This window comes from Besnoitia besnoiti, chromosome XI (genome assembly GCF_002563875.1).
Source record: "Besnoitia besnoiti strain Bb-Ger1 chromosome XI, whole genome shotgun sequence".
Lineage (NCBI taxonomy): Eukaryota > Apicomplexa > Conoidasida > Eucoccidiorida > Sarcocystidae > Besnoitia > Besnoitia besnoiti.
In genome coordinates this window covers 154,361-177,850 of record NC_042366.1, presented here as the reverse complement: position 1 = coordinate 177,850, position 23,490 = coordinate 154,361, and the positions used below count along the sequence as shown (strand labels likewise).

The following is a 23,490-nucleotide window of genomic DNA, read 5'->3' as shown; positions in this document are numbered from 1 at the left end:
GAGAGAGTTCAGGCATGGCGAAGAAGAAGGTTAAGACTGGTGAACCGGTCGCTTTTCTGACTGGCTAGAGTCTTGTTGATGTTTTTCATACAGCCTAGAGTCCGTTTTCTCCGTACGACTACGTTCGAAAGCTCTCGGCTTCATGCCTCGGAAGAGCTTGACCTGGAGACAGGATTTGTTTGAGTGTTGGAAGTTTCCCCCGATACGCCACACGAGTAAGGCCCGTGGGAGTCACTGTTTGAGCGTCCGTCGTTTCTTCCATGTTGTCTAATAGCGAAGCAGTATTCAACAACGCGCGGAAGCACATGATAGTTTCCAATCCGAAACTCGGTACTGGTGAAGCGAACTTATGTCCGTGTTCGGGTCGTCACATCTAGGGGCGCTTGCGGAACTACATCGCGTTTATAAGCTCACGTGGGCATATATGTTCCACTTTCTCAGCTTACCATTGAGCCGTGAAAGCAATTTGGACGGTTCCGCTGTTCCTACGTGCGACAAAAACAAGAGATTCCGATGACGGACTGGGACACAACACCGATCAAGTGTGTCTGAGTCGCCAGCGTCATTGTTTGAAACTAGGGCGAGAACCCTCGTCATATTCAGTCGTATTTCCTCTTAGGTGTGGCCCTGCGCACCCTGGGTTTGACTCTTGCGAGGCCGCGTGCACTCGTTGAACAGGAGGGACTCACTTCATACTCACCCACTCAAGAAACCATGAGTACCCTCCGCAGAGGCGCGTCGAGGACAGGAATGCCGCCGCCGACGTCAGTCTTCACTCAATTTCGCCGAGGCAGCCCTGACGGGCGATACGCGCATCCGCGAAGAATGCAAAAAACGGTTACTGCCACGAGTGCAGATGACAACTTTGGCTGGACAGAGCAGAGCTTGTTTGATGTGTTTCTTGTACTCACCAAAGTTCACGTGACATCGGAGGAGCTTGAGTATCGAGACAGACAACATGGAGTTGCTGATCCACCGCCCTCAACGATCGTTCCCCAGCCTCGACCGAAGCTCCCGGTGGTTTGGCCTCTTCCAAAAGCAACGGCTCCGCCGCACCCCTCGAAAATTAATGTCGACAACACGGGACCACGCAGACCTATTGAAGAGGACGGACTAGACCCAACTGATGTGCGGAAAAAAGAGAACGTTCTGGAATCTGCACCGTTTACTGGAGCGGGCTTCAGTCCCTCCCTTCACGAGCCTGGCAGACAGAGGAAACAAATTTTAGTCAATGATATGCTGCGAGCGTCAGTGTTTTGCTGAGTTGTGTTAAGGCGGTTCGCTGTCGCGACTCAAACACGTCTGGATTTTGTTTCGTCAGCATTACTCGGGCCACTTGGTTGCGGACATGTTCAACACATGACGTTAACGGGCTACGCTAAGACCTAAAAGGACTCCCAGGAAAGCAGCTTCTGCTCGATATTGTATGGTCTTTCGCAGGGACGAAATACCACCAGGCACCCACCGTGGCGTTATGAGGTGTTGTGTTTTTGGACGGAGAACCAATTGAAGTCGGGAGTCCTACGTGCGTAGCAGTACAGTCCCTGTACCTATCAATGTTTTGGCAACGTTCTCAAGCGATTTTCCACAGTATAGGCAGAAGGCCGTTCGCCTGTTCTCTTTTTGGTGGGCCTCCAGCGTTCGGTCTCGTCAAGCCTTCCGTCATCAGCTCGTCGAGGCCGAACCGGTGAGCCAGGTGATGGCTCTAGACGAGGAGGAAGCAAGCATTCAGACCGCTCCGACCGCTCTTTGAGGAGCGACCATACTGACGCAAGCAACAAGAACAAAGACGGCAGCAAGGCTGGGCGCTCTCAGAAGGGCAATGGAGGAACAGACAAACTCGGAGACAACAAGGGCGACCAGTCTCATAGGAGCGACGTGTCAGACAAGACTGATAAGTCGGAGCACGTGGCAAAGAAGGACGAAGCAGATATGAGAAAAACAGCAGACTCAGCGGACAAGACGAAGGACGCCGAGAAGAAAAACCCAATAGGATCTCCAGACGCACAGGGGCGGCCCAAAGTTCCGCGAGCAAAAGAACGCGACGGAGCGGCTGGTCACAAACGTTCAAAGCCACAGAAGTACAAAGTCTCCTGTAAAGTCGGAAGATCCAAAGCCCAGAATATACCATTAAAGAATAATGGCGATGCCGAGAAGGTTAGTTCGTTCTGTGTCGCTTCATAGCATGCGCAGTGAACTAAGTGCATTTTCACGGAGTGTGTTGCTCCGAGACGGAGTCAAACACTTTGGAGGACGCCTTTCTTATCCCATCACGTTAACCCGCCATAAAGCCACGGGCGTCCACCTAACGGGAAGTCTCGTTTTTTTGACGCGAATACAAGCAAATGAGCGTCACACACGAAGAAAAAGCGAGCGGCATTCGCAGTATGTAGATCGGGTACCTGAAGAGGTGTTGTTCCAGGTGGTCATGCTCAGCAAAGGAGAACAATGTGGTGCGTGAGCTGAAGCATTGTGTCACGGTATCGATGTAACGGAGGTTCGGGGGACAGAAACACCGGTGATGCCTCCGCACCAACGCGTTTCCGCACCAGTCGCCCTGCCTTGACTCAGTGTGAATAGCAGCTCTACAAGTGATTTCCTGTCAACATTTCTCTTGCAGACATTTTCCGTCTCAGTGTCCGACCCAGCCGCAGCAACGGCCAAGTCTCCATTGGTGACAGTTCCTCCGGGAGAGGAGGTAAAGGTCCCCGTTAAGGTTCTACCGGTAAGCCCTTTTTTAACAAGCAAACGGGGGCGACAGCTTATTGTTATCTGCATATCTGCTCTAGCAATTATTCTCGCTTTCAAGATCAAACGAGCTTTCTGCGATTCGTGGCAACAACACGGCAGCACATGCTGGCGGCGGTAGAACGAGCTGCCGTAAAGGCCACAAGGTTGAGATTTATATGGTACGGGCCCTATGAGGTCAGCACACACACTGCTTTCTAAAATTGTATATTCCACAACATCAAAGAGTTCAAATGAGATGCAGTTCTGTGCCTCAGCGTTCAGCGCTTCGCCTGTTGCCGTATTGACATGTCGACGAACTATTTCGGCATCACCCCGAGAGAAAAAAGGCAATGACGCGGACATTCGATTTTGTCCTTGCAAAGGTGCACGCGAGTACTGCTACTATTTGAACCGTCATGACATTGAGGAGGAAGGGGAAGCCACGCGAGAAAGTGGGTTGTTGTTTGCAGGCAGAGGCCCCGGGAGGAAAGACAGTCACTGTTACTTTCTCCGACGGGAGCGGAGACACTCGCCAAGCACAGCTGGACATCACCTATGTCATGGCGGAAGCTGAATAGGAGAGGTTTCTACTGTGGCGCTGAAACCATCCATCATTTTACTCTCTAAAGTTCTTTCTGCTACCACTGCTATTGTCGCGTCGGAAGAGCATACGTCTGATGCTACCACGGGTTCGTGCAGCTCTTGTTTGTGGGTGCTTGCCCTCAATACCCCTCACTGCCGTTTTTACTTGTCCGCATTAATTGACGTGAACACTCCCCTCTTATGGCAGGGCACCCTAGCGCTTCATGGTCGCCGTGGAAGCGAATTTTTTAGCAGTGCGTCTACTGTAGCATACCTGCTTCCTTCAAACCGGCGCTCCCATTTTTGCCTCTTCTTGAAGTGTGGCATACATTATAAGTCAGCTGGCATTCGTCGTTGACTGGCAATGTTACACACAAGTGACATGTGTGAAACTGTCATCAAACGTTCTATGGTGCCTGCCACCATTTCACAAAGGCTAGCGTGCGCGCGAGGGATGGAAGATTGGCTGCAGCAGAGCTTCACAGCGCTGTTCCCGGAAGTCGATTTCCTGTCTATTACACTGTTGATGGTGAAAAGGCAAACACTGTCGTGCGGTAATCATCGTGGGCTGTGGCCAGCTGCCAGAACCGTGCAAGACACGCTGTTGTTGCGTGGGACTTAAGGCGAAAAAGCCAGTATCGGTGCCTGAATTTCAGCGCAGCCATCATCTAATAAGGGCTAAAAGCCATCTCGAGGCGCAACCGTCAGACACAACGCGGGCGCCACAACTCATGCGCCATACTGCATGATGCCGCTGGGCGTGCTGCAAATGTGGATCTGTTGGTAACTTCCAGCCCTAGTTCGTACATCAGATTCAAGCAAGACAGGCACCTCTCCTGAGTAGATGACTTGCTTGATGGGTTGCTCGACATGTGGTTTCCGGGCTACGATACTAGTTTCGTGTTCTGTGTCTCCGTCAGCTGTCTTCATCATTCTTCACTTGGCACCAGCTGATATGAGGCCCTCGTGGACGGACATGACACAGTGGCGGTATGTAGTCCAGAAACCGCGTTTCCCAGCACCCTGGAGACTGTTTGACCGTAGCCAGGACACAACACCGCACAGCCAATCTCAGCCTTTCCTGGGTTCCTGTTGCGCCACGCGGTGCAGCATTCGCTGCTACCTTCGCTCTGTATGCATGCGGCGTGAGGTCGCAGCCTCTTGAGCACCCGTCTTCAGGACACAGTCAACCCATCAAGCTTGCCTCCTGGCTCCTCTTTCGATGTCGTACGGCTTCGAGAGCAAATCTTCTTCCTCAGCAGGCAACGTAATGGCTCGGCGGTGAGTTGCTGACGACGTTGCATCCAACCTTGCGTGTCTTGACGCATGCACCACAGCGCTGCCCCGCGACACCCCTTGCAACAGCACACGTCTTGTGGAGGGCTGTGTCGCGTTGTATGCAGAGCTCCCTCCGGGCGGCGAATTGGGAAGACAGCAAAAGTGGTTCTTTTTCGCTCTCTCTTCTTTCTCGTTGTTGTATCGCTAATTAATTCAGTTGGGACTGGAGCGCGAGACAGGCGTCCTTTTTTTCATCGTGTGGTCATCCCTAGTGGGTAGCTCCACCATCGGTACTCTCTGCCTGGCATTTGGAGACTTCCTGAACGCTGTTTTCACTACTCTACGACAGGGTGCCGTGTTCGACGCATTCGTGTCCGTTGAGCAACTCGTCCGTCTCTCAGTGAGAGTGGCTCTTCCCCGGGTGTTGGTCAAACTCTGCATTCTCCATACATTTCGCGGCATCTGTCTTGGCAGTAGACCTTGGCATACGACGCCAGTTTTTTCAGTGGTGTCTGCGCGGTCCTCTTCTACGGAATAGCATGTTCCAGTCCTCGTGACTGAGCGGAACGCTGCGTGACTTTTTTCACAGTCGTCATCATAATATGTTTTAATTAAATCCTCGCATTACACATGGGAACGCTAGTCTGTGCGTGACAACCAACCCTTCAAGGCGAACACTACCGTGGCCTTCTTTTTCAAGTAGAATTGTCTTTCTCCGGACCTGTGAATTTACGTATCCATATTCTCGTACGGTCACCCATGTTTGCTCCGGTGGCCGAACCCCATCACTCTTCAGACGTCTTCCAAGGGCTCGTATGCGGCGCATCCGAGAAAAGGCTCTCAACTGCAGGACTGGCGTTCGTTTTCTCCACATACGTGGAAAGCCCTTTAGTGGTTGAGCTAGCTTCCCAGAAGGAAGGCAGCAAGCTGCAGGTCTCTTCGGACGTCGTTCGCGATACGTCTCAGCGAATACCGGAGTAACTTACGCACCATGGCGACGGCAGAGAAACTCGGCAAGATTGCCACGAATATTGTCCTGGTGCGTGCAAGACAACCCCAGAGGAGTAGTGTAGCTTCTTCAAGCCGTATGCGGCCCCGCAGGCGGATCTCTCAGGGTTAGCCTTGTTTCACCAGCCTAATATTCGTGTACAAGGGGTCAGAGTGTGGAGTCCTTACAGAACTCTACACCGTGAAACTATGCATGAGGTCCGGAGCGTGATCGTTTTGCGCAATACCGGGAAATGGATGGGATTCACGAGGAGGGGTGGGAGAAGGGAAGGCAGCGAAGAACTGCGTTCCGCCTCGGGATGCAGCATCCACCACCGAGAATGCATCGCAGCAGTCGAGCATCAACTCGAGGTAGTGATCTTAGCACATGCTGCGTATCACATGCAATTTGTCACCACAGTGAGAGTGCCGGCGAATAGTGTTGTGACCGGTCTTTACTCTTCGCTGAGATGGCGCGGAGGCACTCACTGCATTCCGGCGGTGCTGCGACTACCCTTCTACAACCAACCGTTCCTTGCATTGTCCTTGTTGCTGCCTGGGGCGCGTTGCTTCTCCAGGAAAAGGTCGCGCAGGACAAGCTCAAGGCGGCAGAAGATGCTTGCCAGCAGAACGAGAAAGCAGAAGATCCGGCGGCCGCCGGAGCTGGTAAGCCCTTGCAAAAGAGTATGCGGACTCGCCGCCCCACGGTTACGTAAGCGGTGGAACTCAACAGGCACCCACGCGTTGCCCATCCCTATGCGGCTAAGCAACGCTGTTTGATGCAACTCTGCCTGCGTACCTTCTTGCTGGGCTCCGGGCGAGATGCGGCGGGGGGGGGAGGGAGATGCTGGCTGGGCGGAGTGCGTAGAAGAGACGTTTGCGACGAGGCTCCAGAGTGGTGAACTGGACGCGATTTGTCGGTGTGTCCATGCAGGCGTGGATGTGGAGAGCGAAAGCGGCGGCTTCGACGATATGTCCCATTGGCGAGAGAAGCGAATGCAACAAATCAAGGTACGGACTAGCCAGTCGTGCCTGCAGGACTGGGGGCATTCTGCAACGGCAGTATGACGCTTTTGGCTTAGGAGGAATTCTCTTCAGGGAAGATTGGCTTTGCGGAGTCGCTGCCACATTCGCCATCGCCGGGGTTGCCTCTTGCACAAGTGCCAGGATTCCCACGTGCACCAAACGCGCTACGGTCGGAACTCTTGTGCCGCATTTTCGCCACGAGGGGAAACCGCGATCTCTAGGCTCAGGTGAACTCGGTGAAGCCTTGCTTGCTTCATGCCTTAGCCATCGCTCTGCGGGTGCGTCTCCGCTTGTAGATGGCAGTTGTTTATTTGCTAGGGCGCTTCAGTAGCTTTCTCCTGAGTTGCTCCGCTTGGGGACATTTTTTTCTTCAGGAGGCGCGAAGCAAACAAGACGCGTACAGGCAGCAGGGTCACGGGAAATACGAAGAAATCACCGAAGAAGAGTTCCTTCCATCGGTCACGAAATCACAGCTGGCGGTGAGGAGAACTGTCAATTCTCAAACAGAATCGCTATCTGTGAATGGCTCCACCTGCGGCGTTCGCCGCTCCCCTCGCCGGACGCTGTCATTTGCATGGCACGCGCTCACTGCTTTCTGCTCTCGCACGTGGCGTCTAGTTCATTTCACAGCGCCGACCGGCCTGAGCTGCCACTTTCCACTGCGGATATGTCATCATGCGTTTTCCCCTCCTGTGGGCTCTTCTGTGCAGGTCTGCCACTTCTTTAGCCCCTCCTTCGAGAGATGCAAAGTCATGGACAAGCACCTCTCGGAACTTGCGCCCCTCCACCTGGAGACGCGCTTCATCAAGTAAGGCTGCTCGGGGAGTTCAATGTGACATCCAGCCCTGCGTGCCCATTCCCGAAGTCGCACCCTTGATGCGCTCACCGAAGTCGCAATTGCTTTTCTGAGCAGCAAACCATCGGCACGACGTGCGACTTGGCACAATATATCGTCACCGCTAGCGAGACATGTTTTGCAAGCAGCAGCCTCTCTCCAGACATGTGTCGCTCCGGAGAGAGGTTAACTGCATCAAATGTGTGTAATCGTATACGGCGACCGAGTATCATCACGTCGGAACATTAGTGCTCCGTATTTCTCTGTGTTTTGCCGCTTCAGGCTGAATGCTGAAAAGGCACCGTTCTTCACTGACAAACTCCGCGTCCGGTGCTTGCCGTCAGTTGTCTTGTTCAAAGACGGAATCGCAGTGCACACGGTTGTCGGCTTCACGGAACTGGGGGGCATCGACGACTTCCGCAGAAGCAAGCTGGAGCGCCTCCTCATCAAGTACAAGGTCGCTCAGAAACGGCTCGGAGTAAGTGCGCTGACAACCTTATTCATCGCCTACGCACTTCGTCTCATATTCGTGCTGTTTCCAACGTTGAGACGCACAGGGGCTCCAGGCGCGAAGGGTTTTATCCGACGGTTCGACGTTCTTAGAGAGACACTGACGCAGTCGCCTGCGCAGTCACGTGGATTTCCCTACCTTACCAACTAGCTAAGTAGAAATGAGCTTTGTTTACAGTTGTTATCTCTTCGAACACTTTCGCCGAAGCCGTTGTCGTACCAAGTTCGCTGTAAGTGACAGGCACGCGACGGACACTTAAATCGGCAGCATCTCTAGTTTCTCAGAAACCCAGCAGTCGTTTTTAGGGAGGCTGAGATCGCGCATACAACTCGCTTCGCCCCGGGCTCTGTCTTCCTGTTCCTGCTGTGCAGCGCGATATCAGCGACGAATCAGACGACGACTGGGAAGACAACTGATCATGCCTTGTCCTCTGCGCTTATTACAACGGGATCTCCTGCCTCACCCCAAAAAAACTTCTCTCGCAGGAAGACGCTCGTGCGACAAATCCGTCATTTTATCAACTGAGATGCGCATGTATGCATATGTGCATAGCTGCCTTTGCTCAAGTTAGAAGCACTCCTCAACGCCAGGCGCCGAAACCAGTTAGAGTCGGTCACGCGCATGTGGAGAGTCCTAATTTGTCGGGTTAGAGGCGTTAGAGTGCGCAAGAATATGAGTAAGATTGTCTGTGAGTTGTGTTAAATCTGTGAACTTGTTTACTAAACAATCGAAACTTGCCCGGGAATGTGTAGAGGCCGACTTGTGCATATGTACAGAAAACTCATCCTGAAGCAGAAGTGGGTCAGTCTGATTGCGCCACATGGGCATGGCTTTTCTCAGGGAAAGGAAGTTCAGGATGCTAGGCAGCCCGTGTAGATGTGATGAAACGAATCGGCAGGGACTGCGCGGGGACCAGAGGACCCGCACGAATAGATGCGCAGTTTCAGAGCGTCTAGCACTTTGTTGCCCGTTCTTAATGGATCGACTGATGGAAAGCGTTTCATCTTTGACACGGCTAACCGCGAGTGAAAACGGTAGGAAAGTGGTAGGCCTCTGGCTATGGCATCCAGGCGTGCGACTCCATACAAAAGGACCCGCGTACACTCATCTTGTGGACCGGGAGTTGACGGGCATGAACTGCTGGAGGGTTCTGTAGAACAGTAAACAAATTACGTGCAACCAGAGCAGCACTTCCAGCCTCTCGGCGCTGGTTTTCAGTGATCTTATTTCTCTACAGTCAGGTAGTTTCCTGCGTTAAGAACCACGGCACCAGGGTGACGCTAAAAGGATGTCACTTCTGTGAACACGTCAGTTATCTGAAGAAGCAACACACCTTTTGCTAAGTGGAATGAAGACTGATCCGACTTGCTGGTTCAAGGTCCGATATCAGACGGGGCAGCGCACGGATCGCCGCGTGACACGGTTTCCAGCTCAAAAGTGATTCTCTCGATACCTTCAGGTTCCACACAAAAAATCCGCATGCACATGCCTGTACATGCTCGCATTAGTTCCCACGTGCCCTGGGCGCACAGGGGCCGTCTCCCAATGCACGCAGGGCTGGTTCATTCCCAGTTCAGCCAACCACAGCACCTCATTTCCAGCAGCGTGCATTTAAGGGCCCCTTCAGGGTAGACGCGAAGCGGCGGGCGACGCCGAAAAAGGGTCCCCGCCATACCTTCCTCGAGAGAGCGTCGAAAGAAATTTCGGCAATAATCAGATTTGCGAAGACAGAAACGACTGAAACGTGGAAGGAAATACGTTTTCTCTGTGTTCATGGTCCTCCCCGTCAAGTCATCTGTGGAGAAGACACCACCAACAATTCACACAACCGGAAACTGTATCCCTTTTGCGATCAGGAACTTCCTCTTCCCTGTTACACGTTAAACTCATAGCAGCTCCTGTCCCTGATGCGCCATCGGCGAATCCCGAGATACCTTCAGAGACGGCAGAGCATGTGCCGAAACCTGGGACGGCCGGACTCGCAGTTCCGCCTAGGTGTGAAGCGGAGTGACATCGCCCGCATCCCTTGCGCTACGAATGAGAAGCTCGGTCTCTCGAATCATATTTTTCCATGAGCACATCTTCGGCGCGGCAGGAGGAAAGTGCCCTCTAGGAGCAGTTCTAGCGCTTGGCTTGTAAATCCATCGCACGCCGCTTCCGCAAATTCCATCACATACGTCGACTACTCATATAGAGAAGAAAGCCCGACCGCCGGATATAAATCGCTCACAAATGCGACAACTGACCTCGCATTGCCCTGGTTCCGTGTTTTGGCTCCTCGCTGCGCGGCACTCGCCGACTCAACAAACGTGCACATGCACACAAGACACCAGGCGTGGCTCCGATTCCGCGATCTATTGCGTTTCGCGAGCTGACGCACAGAAGCTATCACCGCTGCGCGCGTCCGTCATGCTCTATGCTAAAGAGCATCCGAAAGTAACATGAGCAAACGCGCCCCTCTCTCGAGAAGCCCTATATGCCGGCAGACCGTGCGCAGCCAGTACAAGGAATCTGCATTCTCATGTGCGTCCGGAACATTTTCCCCCGATCTCCTCAAACAAATTTCGTAACTCTGACAGCAGAATAGCGTATCGGTACCCCTGAGTTTCATCTGCCGCAGAATGCACGTTGCATTTGCTTCCGTCCCAGGATTGAGAGCGGCCGCCGTGGAGTCTTCGAAAGTGGAATGCGCCAGGACAAACAGCAGCGACAGTGCTTTTTGAAGAGCCGTCTGCTCTCTGCTTCCCTCTGTGGCTTAGTTTGGACTGACTTTGGACTCGAAAAAGCACTGTATCGTCGTCCTTCACGTCCACCGAAGACCGGAATCCCATTTCTCACAGGATGGTTGGTGTTCATCACGTCTCGAACGCGACAGCGCGCACCGCGTCTGGCGAACAGGCGACTGCAGCGCCTCTGATGTGCGGATAAGTCCCAGGGTGGGCCGGGGAACCAAGGAGCTCCGAGTGTTTGGGTGCCTTCTTCCGTAAGGACGCGCAGCGTTGAAAACCCCGAGAAGATTGACTTACGCCAGCAGCGCGCGAAATGATCCACGCCGGCAAATGCCGAACCGCGGCCTTAATGGCATACGAGAGTTGCCGACCGCGAACTCTCGGGCTCAGCGCAGACTCTGGATTGTGTCTGCGTAGCGGGAATTCTCTGCTTTCCCTTGGGATCCAATCCAGCGCCTGTCCTCGCTGTCGACCTTACGGGCGCCTCATCCAAGACATGCCTCCGCTGACGCACACGCCGCACTCCCGCCGCCGCGCCTCCACGCCAGCCTTCAGGACAAGCCCCAACAGGCTCACGGCGCGACACCGAAGACGCCCCTCTTTCTCGCGCCTGCGGCGGACAGATAAACAGGAGACACGAGCTCCCCGCCGGCCATGCAGAGACACGTAGGACGCCAGAACGGCGCAAGAACGAAGGGCGACAGAGGCATTCATCCAGTGCGCTCGCAAACGCAGCTGCACTGAGTGACAGCCGTCCACCCGATTCTGAAAACCGCGCTTAGTGGACGCAGAAGACGAGCCCGTCGCCAAGTAGGCAGACCGGCGCACTCACGGATAGCCGCACGCTCACCCCAGCTTCGCCGCCCATCCGGGAATGAATGCGAAGGCTCTACTTCAATCTACGCTGTCTTCCGTTTTTCCGGCATTGGTCTCTGTCCTCCCTCGGTCGTTCCACTAACGGTCACGGCTCTGTGCATGCTGCCTTTGAAGGAAAGGAGACTGGCACTGCCTCGACTTGCCGTGCTAAGAGTCCCTTCCCACATTTTCCAAGCGTGTCGATGTGAGGGAACGACAGCCTCTGGATCGCTGCCTCGACCCTCCTTGATGTGGAAGGCAGCTAGGCCTCGCATGCAAACTGATCCATTTATTGACGCGTGCCCGTATTCGCAAGCGGGGCCTGCTCGCGCACTACATTTCTCTTCGCGCCCGACTGAAGGCCTATTACTGCGGCTTCGCATCGACATCAACAAACTGGAGGGCCGGAATGCAGGCCATGCGTGCGCCCAATACCGTCAAGGCCCCCGCCAGTGCAAGCCGCTTGATTTATGTTGAAGAGACGCCATGGCTGTTTACGAAGGCACGATTGGGGGACTCAGCGGGCTGTTCCAGTTTCGCCGATGGGCACTCGTATAGCAGCTGACATGGCAGCCATCGCAGCAGATCATGCTGGGCTTACGTGCCGGCGCCATTGCCTATATTTGTCCGCAGTTTAGAGGTCACGGCTGGAGCTTGGGGGTCCGCAGAGTCGGGACACGGACACACGTGAGCAAATGAGCTTCACGACGCGGCGCGCAGGGCAGCGCGTCTCAACCACGCGCATCGTAGATCGACCCCCGCCACCGCAGCGCCTTAGAGAGCTGCGTAGCGTCATCCGGAGGCGTCAACAGAGACAGCGAAACTTGAACCCTGCTTGTCGTGCCCGATGCGTGTTTGTCCCAGAGGGCGAAAGCCCATGAGACGGGGGCCAGCATCTCAGTGGCGCTCTCCGAGCTTCTGCCTGCGGCATGATAACCTTTCAGGCCACGCCATGGAGGGTCCGCAGCTCTGCTTTCAGACGAAAATGACTCATTCGATTCGTTGCCAGCCACTCAAAATCCAACTTGGCTACCGATGAAGGTGAAGGAATCATCGTCAAGCTACACACGCACACACACAACAGGCTCACAATCGACATTCGAAAAATCCGCAGCGAGACTCATCTGCGGGGCCCTGACACGGTGGCGAGGCATCTGAAAACAACTTGGTGCTCCGCGGTACGCAGCGAGGCCTACTCTTTGGCATTCACAACCCTAACCCAAGCCATATAGAGAACCATCGTAACATGCTCGACGACCAGTGTACGCGGGGAATGGAACCTCATATATATATATATATATATATATATATATATATATATATATATATATATATATATATATATATATATATATATACATGTATACGCGATTCCTATAGGTATGCCTCGCATGCTCAACTGGTTGTGTAAAGGGGCTACGCCCTTGCCACCTGGAAGAAAAGAAAGCAATGATCGCTGGAGCGAAGGCTGCGCCTGCGTCGCTGGCTTCAGAGTCAGCCGGTCACTGGCGAGGCTGACTCGCAGGCCTGCTCCCACATTTGAGAGTCGAGCTCCGAGCCCGCTGATGGTTCTTCTGCGACGGGTCAGGGGGACCCAAGAGTGGCGGCAGCCACACATGCATAACGTGTGGGTTGGAACCTGGCTTCCGAGATGCTCGTATGCCAGTAGGGGATTCGGCGCCACTCACCTGTTCGGACACGACAGTCGCGGCTCGGCCGGGCCGCTTCGAGGAGTTGGCGCCCTGCTCGTCTCGCAGGTCTAAAGCCGTGCGTCGCAGGGCCTTTCCGTCTCTGTCAGCCACGTATGTTGCCTCAGTTCGCTGGTCTCGATCTGTGTGTCTGGCTCCTCCGCGACTTCCCGCCCCCGTCGGCATCCCGAGCGTGCCGCCCTTGTCGAGCGCGAGCGTGGAAGTTGCCCCGAATTGCCCTCCGTCAGCCAGGGCGTCTGGGCTGACCCCGAGGCCGGATGTCCCGCTGAAAGGCCCGTCGGCGGACCGGCTCGTGCCTCTCGCGCAGACCCCGCCTCCCCCAGGCTGGCTGGCGGTGCTGTTGCCCGCATTCGCCCCGCTTCCAGCGGCCCCCGGGCCTCCCCCGAAGGAGAGGCCCGCCCCCCCAGCGGCGCCTTCCCGCCCCGCGAAATACGCCGAAGGAGCCCGAAGCGTCTGCTGCTCAAGGGCGCCAGCAGCGACGCTGGACGACCCCGCCGGTCCCCCCCCTGCACCCCCCGGGGCCCCATAGCAGAAACTGCTGCTTGCCGCCGCATGCGCAGCCATGAGAGACGACGACGGGAAAGCGGTTTGTTGAGTTTGGAAGCCTCGCTCAGCTCCCAAGAGTGCAGCAAAGGCAGGACTGGGGTAAAGCGGAGTGCCGCCGTAAGCATACCCGCCGGAGGGTCCATTCAGTGCGTAGGTCCCCGCGAGATGAGATGCCTGACCCGCGGATGCTAGACCCCCAGGAGACGAGACACTTTGGAGATACCCAGACGAGGTCGTCGAGTTACGGTTATAGTCTTGCAGTTCCTCTAAAAACGCACACAAACCAACACACACACCACACATGTCTTGCGTTCTGTAGCATTAAGTGGCTACAGAACGCAGGCAGTGCAGCCTGTGGAGTGAGACCGCTCTGGCGTTGCACGACGACTCAACACGTCGGAAGAGGCCGAGAGCAGGCCCAGTGAAGGCGTGTTATTCGCATGAATAGCGGCAGACTTGTGAGCAGGGAATCCCTACTATGCATGCTATCCAGGCTCATGGCTTCCACGGGCTCAACCACAGCTGTGCCTGGCTTCAAGTTTGCCGCCGACACTCTGCCTTCAGTGCCACATTGCAGCTCCGCGAAGAGCTGTCGCCCCAGTTCACCGTGCCAATCAGAGTCAGAGTCTCTCACCGCATCGCCTAGCTACGAACGTGCGCCTGCATCCGGTTCTCAAGTCGCGTGAACGCTCACCAGGGGCGATGTATCTCGACGCCGCCTTCGTTTTGCCGAGACCCTTGCCAGCTTTTGCGGCACCAGCGCCGTTCTTCCCTCCCTTTGCGAGGCCGCCGGTCGCCATGAGGGCTCCCAGCGGGGTCAGGGGCGGCAGCGCCACACGGATCTTGGATGGCTTCAAGTTGCTCAGCGGGCCGTCGACGACCAAATCATATTTGAGGTAGTGATGAATCAGCAGCCGCCAGATGGGCGGTTCGGGGACGCAGGCAACCCCGGGGACCGCAGGGCCCCCTGGACCTACGACGGCGCCGCAGGGGCCGAGCACGCCTGGAGCCAGACCAGGAGCGATGCCTCCCGGCTGGAGGGGAGATGAGCTAGGTGGGGGTCGCGGCATGCGCGGCACGTAATTCGCGAGGACGGATGCGTTGCCGCAGATGATCAGGCCATACTTGGCTCGAGTCAACGCCACGTTCAAGCGCCGCGCGTCCGCCAAAAAGCCGATACCTGATGCCAGCCAGACACCGTCAACGCCGCACGGCGCACTGCTTCTGAACTCGCTTCGGTCGCAAGCAACGTGGTACCCGGTGTCTGCACCCCGCACCGGACACGTGGGCCCAGAAGAGCCGATCTGTGATCGCTTCCCAAAGAAACCGGTGTTAAGTGAATCTACGGAGATCAAAAGATAAGCTTCCCAGAAACGCAGCACGCACCTGAAACCAATCTCTGGCAATACATCTGGCAACCAGCACGAAGCCCGACGCGGCTTAAACTACAGAGTCACCCACGCTGACATATGCGTAGTGAGCGAGCGCCGCTCGGGTTGGCGCCGTGCCCGCGGGACGCCAGACCTTCCAGTCAAATCTACAATGTTATGAGAAAAACTCACCAGTGTTGCTATTGGAGCGGACGCAGGAAAGAAGGATGAAATCCTTTTCTCGTCCTTGAAATGCATCTACTGATGCTACTTCGAGGTCCGCAAAGGCCGCTTGTCCGAGGGTCGTCTGGCGCTGGAACAGCGAGGAGATGTGGGCCCGCTGTCCGTCGTACGGTGTGATGACGCCGATCTGCGATGCCCTGTTAAGAGACACCGTCACACACGCAACGACCTCAACCGGGGCAGGCCCAATGCCCGCGCCCACGCCGAGGCGGAGACTCCGCCGCCTGGAAAGGGGCGAAAGAGAGGGACACTGCAGCTCTGAAAAATCATGTGTCTTTCCACGTGAACGCAGCTGAAGGGCCCAGCCCCCCGACATCTGCACGATTGGCCACCGCTCAGTTGAGAAGCCCGCCACTGCGTCGCTACTCTCGTCGATATCGCGCTGCCGTAGTTCATAGTTAGTGCCCCTTCTCGCTTCTGGAGCCAACCAGAACACCAGAAGAAAAGAGGGCGAGGCGCGGTGCAAACAGCGTTGTGGGGACAACATTGTGCATGTCCCCACCCCCCGTCCCGCGGCAGAGGTTGTGAGACTTCTTCTGTACGGTGTGACTCCTGCAGAAAACCCTGCTGAGCGTCTCAGGCTGCGCTTGCTGATCGCGCACCACAATGGATGCGTACTTCAAGCCACATTTCAAGAGGAAGGTCACGATCTTCTCGATGTTGCCCGCCTCCACTCTGTTGACGTACGACGTCCCCGATCCACTGATCTCCTCCGCCGCTGCAGTCACGCATCAGATCGCCCCTTCCACTATGATCCAAGCGGCAGCGGCTAGAAAAAACATGCTTTGCTCAAACTCGAGAGCGCGGAAGAACGATGTCGAGCGGCTTGCCTCACTCACGCTCGCTCCAACTCTATACAACCGCGTGACGTCCGCAGCATTCAGAAGGCAGCTCCCCCTGCCCCCCCCCCCCCCCCCCCCCCCGCCGGCCTTTTCGAGTCAGCGCAGGAGTGCAAGCAGGTGTTTTAGGCGTGTTTGCGTCTGTCGTCGTCTACCCTGAACGGCGGTGTCTGCATCCCGGGGCACGTCCGCTGCGTGACTCGCTGTGTCGGCGAAAAGATTCAGCCCTTGTCGAAAATGTCACACACGATAACCCTAGGCTCCGCTCACCGGTTGAGTGGTAAAAAAACATCGGCCTCTCCTCGCTGGGCCACGGGAACCGGTGGTCGCCCGGCCCCCGGTGCACGTAGGTTCGATCCTTCATCGTCACGCCATTCTGCAGCTCGCCTTCGTAGAAGAAGTAAGAGGGAAAGAACGAAAGAGCAGGGTGCATGCGATACTGCACCTTCAGCCGTAAAGGGCGGTGGCCAAGCGCCAGCAGACGGGAGAAGAGAGAAGTCGCCAGGCCCGCGGCCGCCGCTTTTTTGCTCAGCACCACCGGCCCCAGCTGACAGTGGTCGCCGATCAACACGACCTGTAAACACACGCGCCGCGCAGCATCAGTTGCATCGCATCTCTTGACTCCGATGCATGTGACGGATTAGAAAAAACGCACACGCGCCCACCCGCTAGAAAACTCATCACCGGCGTTCGCGTCCCACACTGCGCCCTTGTCGGCACAACTTCAGTCTCGTCAAACATAGGAGAGGGTCTAGCTGCCCTTTCGACAGGGAACCGGAGCCCGAAATCACGTTGGACCCTCGCTACATGTGTGGATGCGAACAGAGACGGACGCAACTCGAGACCCGCGCCAGCAAGCGAGTCGACACGTGAGAGATGCACAGCGGGACAGGGCTTCTTCTTCCGCGCTCACGGGGCTCTCGAACAGAGCTATTCGAGGACGTTTGTTTGAATCGGCGACCCGAAGACCACGCAGGAGGCTACGTACCTGTTTGGCTCCGAGTACGACGGGGATGAGGCACTCCGGCTCGGTCGCTTGCGTGGCCTCGTCAATCACGACCTGGCGGAAGCGGAAGCCCTGGAGGCGATTGTCTCCTGGGATATATAAGACAAGGTTCACGATAAAGTCCGAGCGCCCACGACGTCAGCCAACCGTCAACCTCACTCCGACCGCGCGGCCGCACCTCATGATATATTAAAACGAACGCATCCGGTGGAAACGCCCCGCTGGATGAGTGCAGCGGGGGCGCTTGTCTCCATCCGCGGCAGGCCAGCACAGCACGCCAGAGGACCACGCCGAACGGAGTCGCGACTCAACTGCGGATGGAAGCTTTGGCCGCGAGGCTACGTCCGCCTCGCATTTTCTGTGACTGCCTGGCTGAGCGTTTCACGCCCCAGCGGAGAACTGCTGACGCACTTTTTTCCCCAGTTCGCGTCTCCGGGCTCGCAAGAGGGGCACGGATTGAGCACCTGCGGCTGCTGTACGAACAGCCACTCGGTGGCAAATGTTTGGAAGCGCGTTCCACATGCTCACGTACCTGCGCCGACGCAAGTCGTGCAAATGACGTCGGCCGTCTGAAGGATTTCCATCTCCGCCCTCGAAAGCAGAAGCCGCAGGCGGCGCTCATCAGCAGGCGCGAGCTCGCCGGTCTGCAGAGAGAGGAGAAGGAGGCTACAGCGCGCCACGTGAAGCACCGTCCCGCTAGAGGGTTTGGCACACGCCAAGTGAAGGCCTCGCGGGACATATTTCCCTTGCATGTGTCTACGCGGTCTCCGGACACGAGAAACACGTATCGAATTCACGCACACCTGCCCACCGGCAGTTCCGCCGGGGGAAGAATGAGAGTACCCACACGCCTTCTCTCCGGCGTCGCTCCAGAAATCCGCCACTGAGAAACGTCTCCTATGGGAGAGATGCAGCAGCCAAAACGCGTCCACTTACGTGCTCTTTCAGTTGGAGGTACTTGGCTATCTCGTCGCTGCTCGCGGTCTTTAGCTCCAGAACCTTCTTGTGAAGCGCCAGATTCTCCATGGAGAAGGACGAACCGAGCGCGGTGTACGCGAACTCGCGGGACTTGGAGTACACGCGAATGACCTGAAGAGCAGCCGCTCGCCCACACGCGTACTCAGAGTCACGTCGCGGCTGCGCGTCGCCGGTGTGTCAGCCACCCGGCGCCCCGACGGAGAGTACAGCAAACCGCCTCCGTTTCTCTGTTTCACGGCAGCAATCCTCGCGGCTCCTTGCGGCCCAAAAGATCCAGCCTGTGTGTGAGCTCTGGCGCACAGCCCCAGTTGACTGCTCAAAACTCGGATTCGCCATGCCGCGGCGGAGGCCTGGCGCCCACCTTGAGGCCCGTCCTGTTGATTCTCTCGGCCAACTGATCGACGGCGACGTTGCTCGGAGCGACCACCAGCACCTGTCCGCCTTCCTTGTTGAAGCCTCCGGCCCCACGCGGATGCAGGTGAGAACCCATCTCGCTCAGCTTCACCATCTGGTAGACGAGCGTGCTGCAGGTCAGAGTCTTCCCCGTCCCGGGCGGCCCCTGAAGATCCACGCATGTCCCCAAGTCAGTCCAACCGTAAGCATGTACGCGTCTCCTTATGACACACATACTTACGCGCATACATATTTATACATGGATTCAGAGAAGGAACGCCCAGTGGATGACCTACACAACATAACTCGTCCCAGAGTTAAGTAAATCACCCCTGCCTCCACTTCTGCGCCACCGACGCACTACGCTGCCTGCTTGCCGAGCCGAATCTGACTGCGTTGTCCACTGGCTTGCTTGCACCAGCGAGATTCGATCGCATACGACGAGAATTTCTCCTTCACAGGAGCACGTGTCCCTCCGGAAGGCCTTGGACTCCGTTTCCTGCTTCGTACCTGAATGAGCGAAAGCGGGTGCTGAAGTGCATAACGAATGGCGAGCATCTGACTCGGATTCAGAGGAGCTAGATTCGGAGCAGATATATGCGACGGCATCGGGGTCCTGCAGACACACGCAGCGTCGGCGCGTATACCGCCTGAGTCGCCTCCTACGCAGACATCTCAGAAGCGTGCTGCAGGAAGGCAGGGTAAAAGCGGATGCACCTGGTGGCCTGCGGCCCCCTGTGAGTCTGCGCGATGAACTGTACCGGAGACCCCCTTTCCGCGGTCGTGCGAGACAGGACACCCTAAAGGAGGGACTCTTGCAGTTCACAGCTCACTTTTCAAACTCTCTATGAGGTAATAGCCGCGCCCTAGGTAGCATGCAACGCAAAGACGAAGAGGCATCCAGCACGAGCCTCGCACTTATGGCACAGCCGTTGGCTGCACCAGATCGCTGATACGTGAGAGCGAGAGAGAGGCGGCCGGCTAAAATCCATCGGCAAATCTCCTTTTCTCCGTGACAGTGTATCCAGAGTCCGACAGAGCGGTCGAAGGTCGAAGAGCCGCGAGGTTGCTGGACTCTCTCTCAGGTCCCTAAAGTCCTTACTGAATGATCTGATGCTCCATTTGCTTCCCCATGAGCGTGTGATACAGGTAGCTGCTCACGCTGATCTCGTCCACGGCGAGCTGGCGCAGAGCGTTCTGCATGCGCTCGAAGGACGTGCTTTTCCAGACGAACTCAATCGTGTACAGCAACGGCACGGGGCTGTCCCACGCTCCCTGTGAAGACCGGCGTCCGTACACGAAGCACCCACACAAGACACGTCCAGCCGAATGCAGTCAGACAGTCCACGCCTAGGACCTCGCAATCCAACAGCCGTCCCCTCTGCGCCGTGGCCCAGCATACGCGTACAGTCCCGAAAGACGAAACCGGAAGTTCAGCGCGTTGAGCGCTGAACGCACTGCACTCCGCTTAAAGAGGGAAATCAAAGAGAGGCGTCGAAAAGCATGCAAGCGTCATTCCAGCTAGCGGCAAGTATGGTCACATCACAGAGAACGTGGATGGCGTACCCACTCTCGTCAGTGAGACACAGAACATAAGAGAGAGAGCGAATCGCCTTTTCTTAGACTTTTTAGCGCGACAACTCCCTGTCGTCCACCGCGGTTTCCAGGATGTGAGCCCTGAATGCGGCCATGACGGTCTTACCTTCCCATTTGACGACTTCTTCACCTCCACGATGACTTCCTCACTGTCCTCAGAAAACCGCGTGATGCTTCCGGTACAGCTCCACTGTACCAGGTCCTCTCCATCCGCTCCGCCATCGGCTGCTGAGCTGCCCGTCGAGGCGCTCGCCCCTGGCGCATCGGAGCTTCCATGCGCAGTTGCCGCTCGAGCCGCACCGGCACTCGAAGCGGAGGCCGTTGCGGAGGAGGCCCCGATAACTGACTTGGGTAAAGCGGTGGTGATCTTCACCTCGTCTCCGGCTGCCAGACGAACGTTGCAGCCTTCGTCGCGTGCGTACATGAAGTACGCCAGACGGCGACGATTCAAGCCTTGTTCCCACCTCAACTTGACTTTCACCAGCTTCTGCCCGTCTCGCATCTGCTTGTCGTAGTCCGCTTCGGCCTGCACAAGCGGCGCAAATGTCCGCTGGTAGTCGAAGCCGTCCTCGTACACCAACTTGACGCTCGGGAGCACCTCTTCTTCCTCTGCATGTCGTCACCCAAACAGGAAAAACACGAGCGGGAAAGCACAAACATAGTAGACGGTACATAAGCAACTGAGTATTCACAAATGTGGATTCCACATGCTCCCGCTATGCACACGAAGCCACGCAGGAACCTTTCAATGACAAACAGGAGGACAGAGACGCAAACAAGAGTCCATGAGCCGAAGGCTAGCGCATGCTGTTGACGCATCCATGGGATCTGCGCTTCACGATCCATAAAAAATTGGCAGGAACACAACCCTAAACCCTAGGGCGTACACACATGCCTGCGCATGAGGCATGAAAACCACAAAGGTTTCCTCCGACTACATCCCACTCCCTGTCTACAGTAACGGCTTCCAGCTGGAAGAACAAGCAGGGGTCACGCCATCGCAAACCGCCTTGATCCCAAGCGTTGGGCGAGTTAGTTCAGGCGCTGCGCAGAGCGAAAGGTCCTCTGACGCAAGAAAAATGGCATCGGATTGACCGCGGCTCTCTCTGTCTGCACCTTCAGTTCCAGCGCTACAGCACAGACACAAAACGATCGACGCGCATGCAACTCGCGCCCCCCCTTCCCCAAACACTGTCGGGACAGATCTGCCTCTCTGCGAATGCCGTCGTACTTGTTTGACTGAGTTCCTCCAGAGTGGCTTGCGGGTTCTTCTGCCAGAGCTCTTCAAGGCGCTGAAGCTGCTGCGTGGTGACGACTCGGCAGTCTCTCCGCTCCGCCGCCGTGAGCGTGGGCCGGACCAGCCACGGAAGAAACGACTTTCCTTCAATCAGCGGCTGCCAATGAGACAGATCCCAACCGCTCTGCTTCAAAGCGCTGCTGGAGAGGCACGGCTCCCTGAGTCCAAGCACGCACCACGAAGGAAGACGCTCAGTACAGGGGCGAGACCGCCCCAAGCGCGTGGGCTCGACGAAAAAATCAGGGACACGCGGGGGCTCCGAACCAAGGACAACACACGCGGCGTGTGTTTCGCGACATGAGTCACACAAGGCCTCCACTCTAAACGAATGCAGTGAGCTAGTTGGTGTCGTGGCGTTCGCCGAGTTGAGAAGACGGGTCCCACGTCGATAGAACGAACATAAAAGCACAAGACTAGACGTCTCCACGCGTGTGAAGCCTTTTTGGATCTGCGCACACCGCCACAGCGCGTCACTTGCTGCCAGAACTCACCGACAGATGAGGACAACCACTCCTTCTTGTTCCGCAGGAATGAGACCGAGAAGGAAAACGTTGCGACTCCCGCACTGAAAACACTCAAGGGTGCAATCGCCTGCGAGCAGACAGGAGAAAGAGCAGACACCTTCGCCACTGAAAGGAATGACAACTGTCGCCGTTTTCATTAGAAGCCCCCTGGTTATCCCAGAGAGTCTTCTTCCGAGCCCGTGAGTGGCATACTCCCCCCCCCCCCCCCCCTCCCCGCCCCCACTTCCTCGGAGCCTGGGAGAAAGGAATAGTTTGCGATCGAAAGCTGCTGCTGCGTCCAAAAAAATAATCACAGTCTATTCGGTGCATCCTCGCGTCAGCGAATCATGACGGAGCTGCACCTGGTTGAACGACGAACGAAAACAAAGAAATACCTCATTAAACAGACAAGGTTCAAACCTACCGAGTGGTCCTTCCGGGTGAAGCATGACCTCTCTGTGTCGGCTCCTGACCAAGTGAAAGATGATGTGAGACCCCATGCTGCTTCCGCTGTTGCTGCAGGGGCTGTTGCAGAAGTACTTGTTGCAGCAGCAGCACTTCAAGACACACTCGGGTGAGCTGGCGCCGCAGTAGCTGCATGCGTGCGCCGGAAGCTCGGCGGGGGTTCGCGGTTCACAGTCAAATCCAGGTTGGGCGGCCTCGCCTCCGTGCCCCTCTTCGGAGCGAGGCACGCCGTTTGTCCGCTGAGGCTCACTACACGGTTCACGAAACCCTTCGCGCAGCTCGTCCACACATTCAGCGGTGTCAGCGGACTCCGGCTGCTCTGCCAACAAACCTTCCCCTGTCACGGCGAGTCCGCGCCTTGTAGGAACGGTGAAGTCGCCTGGTTCTCGCCCCAGACGCAGACGATCAGTCGCATGACCCAGTTCGGTCTGCGGTTCCTCCACAGCCACATTTGATGAACATACCCCATTATGCGAATTGTCATCCTTCATCTTGGCGTCTGCACCAGAAGCCTGTTTTACGTCCTCCACGCCCAGTTTCCTGCTGCCTTCGTGGTTGAAAGCTAAGGAATGCAGGCACGGCTCGTCGCCTCCTCCACAAGAAGGATGCGATGACTGCTCACCCCCATTATCTCCCCCAGAAACTTCACAGAGTGCCGGGCCGCTGTTCGGAGTGAAATTGAGGTCCGCCGCATCAAAAATGAAATCCGAGATATCGAAAATGGTTGGCGACGCCATGTTCACGACGACGGAAGCCCTAGAACAGGCTCACTCTACATGTAAACGTGCCGTCTCTTTCTTGTGACCGCAACAAGGAGTAAAAAAAAAACCTTCGTGGATCCTGATGATTGAGTTGGACGGAAATCTGTCCCAGAGGTGGCGCAAACCGGTATCGGAAACATCAGTTCCGCATATGTCAAAGTATTCTCTAAAATCCGAATGGCCACTAGTCCTCTCCCTTTGAGAAAGAAGGTTCCGCTGGCTCTCTGTACTGGCTTCTAGCGAAAAAACGA

At 56.2% G+C, this 23,490-nt stretch overlaps 3 protein-coding genes across 3 annotated transcripts; 2 read left to right on the top strand and 1 right to left on the bottom strand.

The window, feature by feature from the left end:
- Window positions 1–714: 714 nt before the first annotated feature.
- On the top strand, window positions 715–3,308 carry BESB_019160 (uncharacterized protein; the record flags this gene model as incomplete). The annotated part of the gene is made up of 4 exons (XM_029360625.1): window positions 715–1,128; window positions 1,639–2,157; window positions 2,621–2,725; window positions 3,201–3,308. 4 exons carry the CDS (start codon window positions 715–717, stop codon window positions 3,306–3,308), a joined length of 1,146 nt encoding a protein of 381 aa, XP_029215984.1.
- A 2,273-nt stretch (window positions 3,309–5,581) lies between these two features.
- Window positions 5,582–8,365, top strand: BESB_019150 (thioredoxin domain-containing protein; the record flags this gene model as incomplete). Its single annotated transcript, XM_029360624.1, has 7 exons — window positions 5,582–5,629; window positions 6,156–6,243; window positions 6,512–6,588; window positions 6,978–7,082; window positions 7,314–7,411; window positions 7,721–7,916; window positions 8,321–8,365. 7 exons carry the CDS (start codon window positions 5,582–5,584, stop codon window positions 8,363–8,365), a joined length of 657 nt encoding a protein of 218 aa, XP_029215983.1.
- A 4,181-nt stretch (window positions 8,366–12,546) lies between these two features.
- BESB_019140 (RNA helicase (UPF2 interacting domain) protein) lies at window positions 12,547–23,215 on the bottom strand (the record flags this gene model as incomplete). Its single annotated transcript, XM_029360623.1, has 17 exons — window positions 12,547–12,594; window positions 13,222–13,422; window positions 13,489–14,054; window positions 14,483–14,968; window positions 15,351–15,538; window positions 16,020–16,119; window positions 16,511–16,814; window positions 17,229–17,335; window positions 17,779–17,890; window positions 18,183–18,335; window positions 18,586–18,783; window positions 19,128–19,233; window positions 19,720–19,892; window positions 20,320–20,822; window positions 21,445–21,668; window positions 22,002–22,101; window positions 22,438–23,215. The coding sequence occupies 17 exons, from the start codon at window positions 23,213–23,215 to the stop codon at window positions 12,547–12,549; spliced, it is 4,347 nt and encodes a 1,448-aa protein (XP_029215982.1).
- Between the last annotated feature and the right edge of the window lie 275 nt (window positions 23,216–23,490).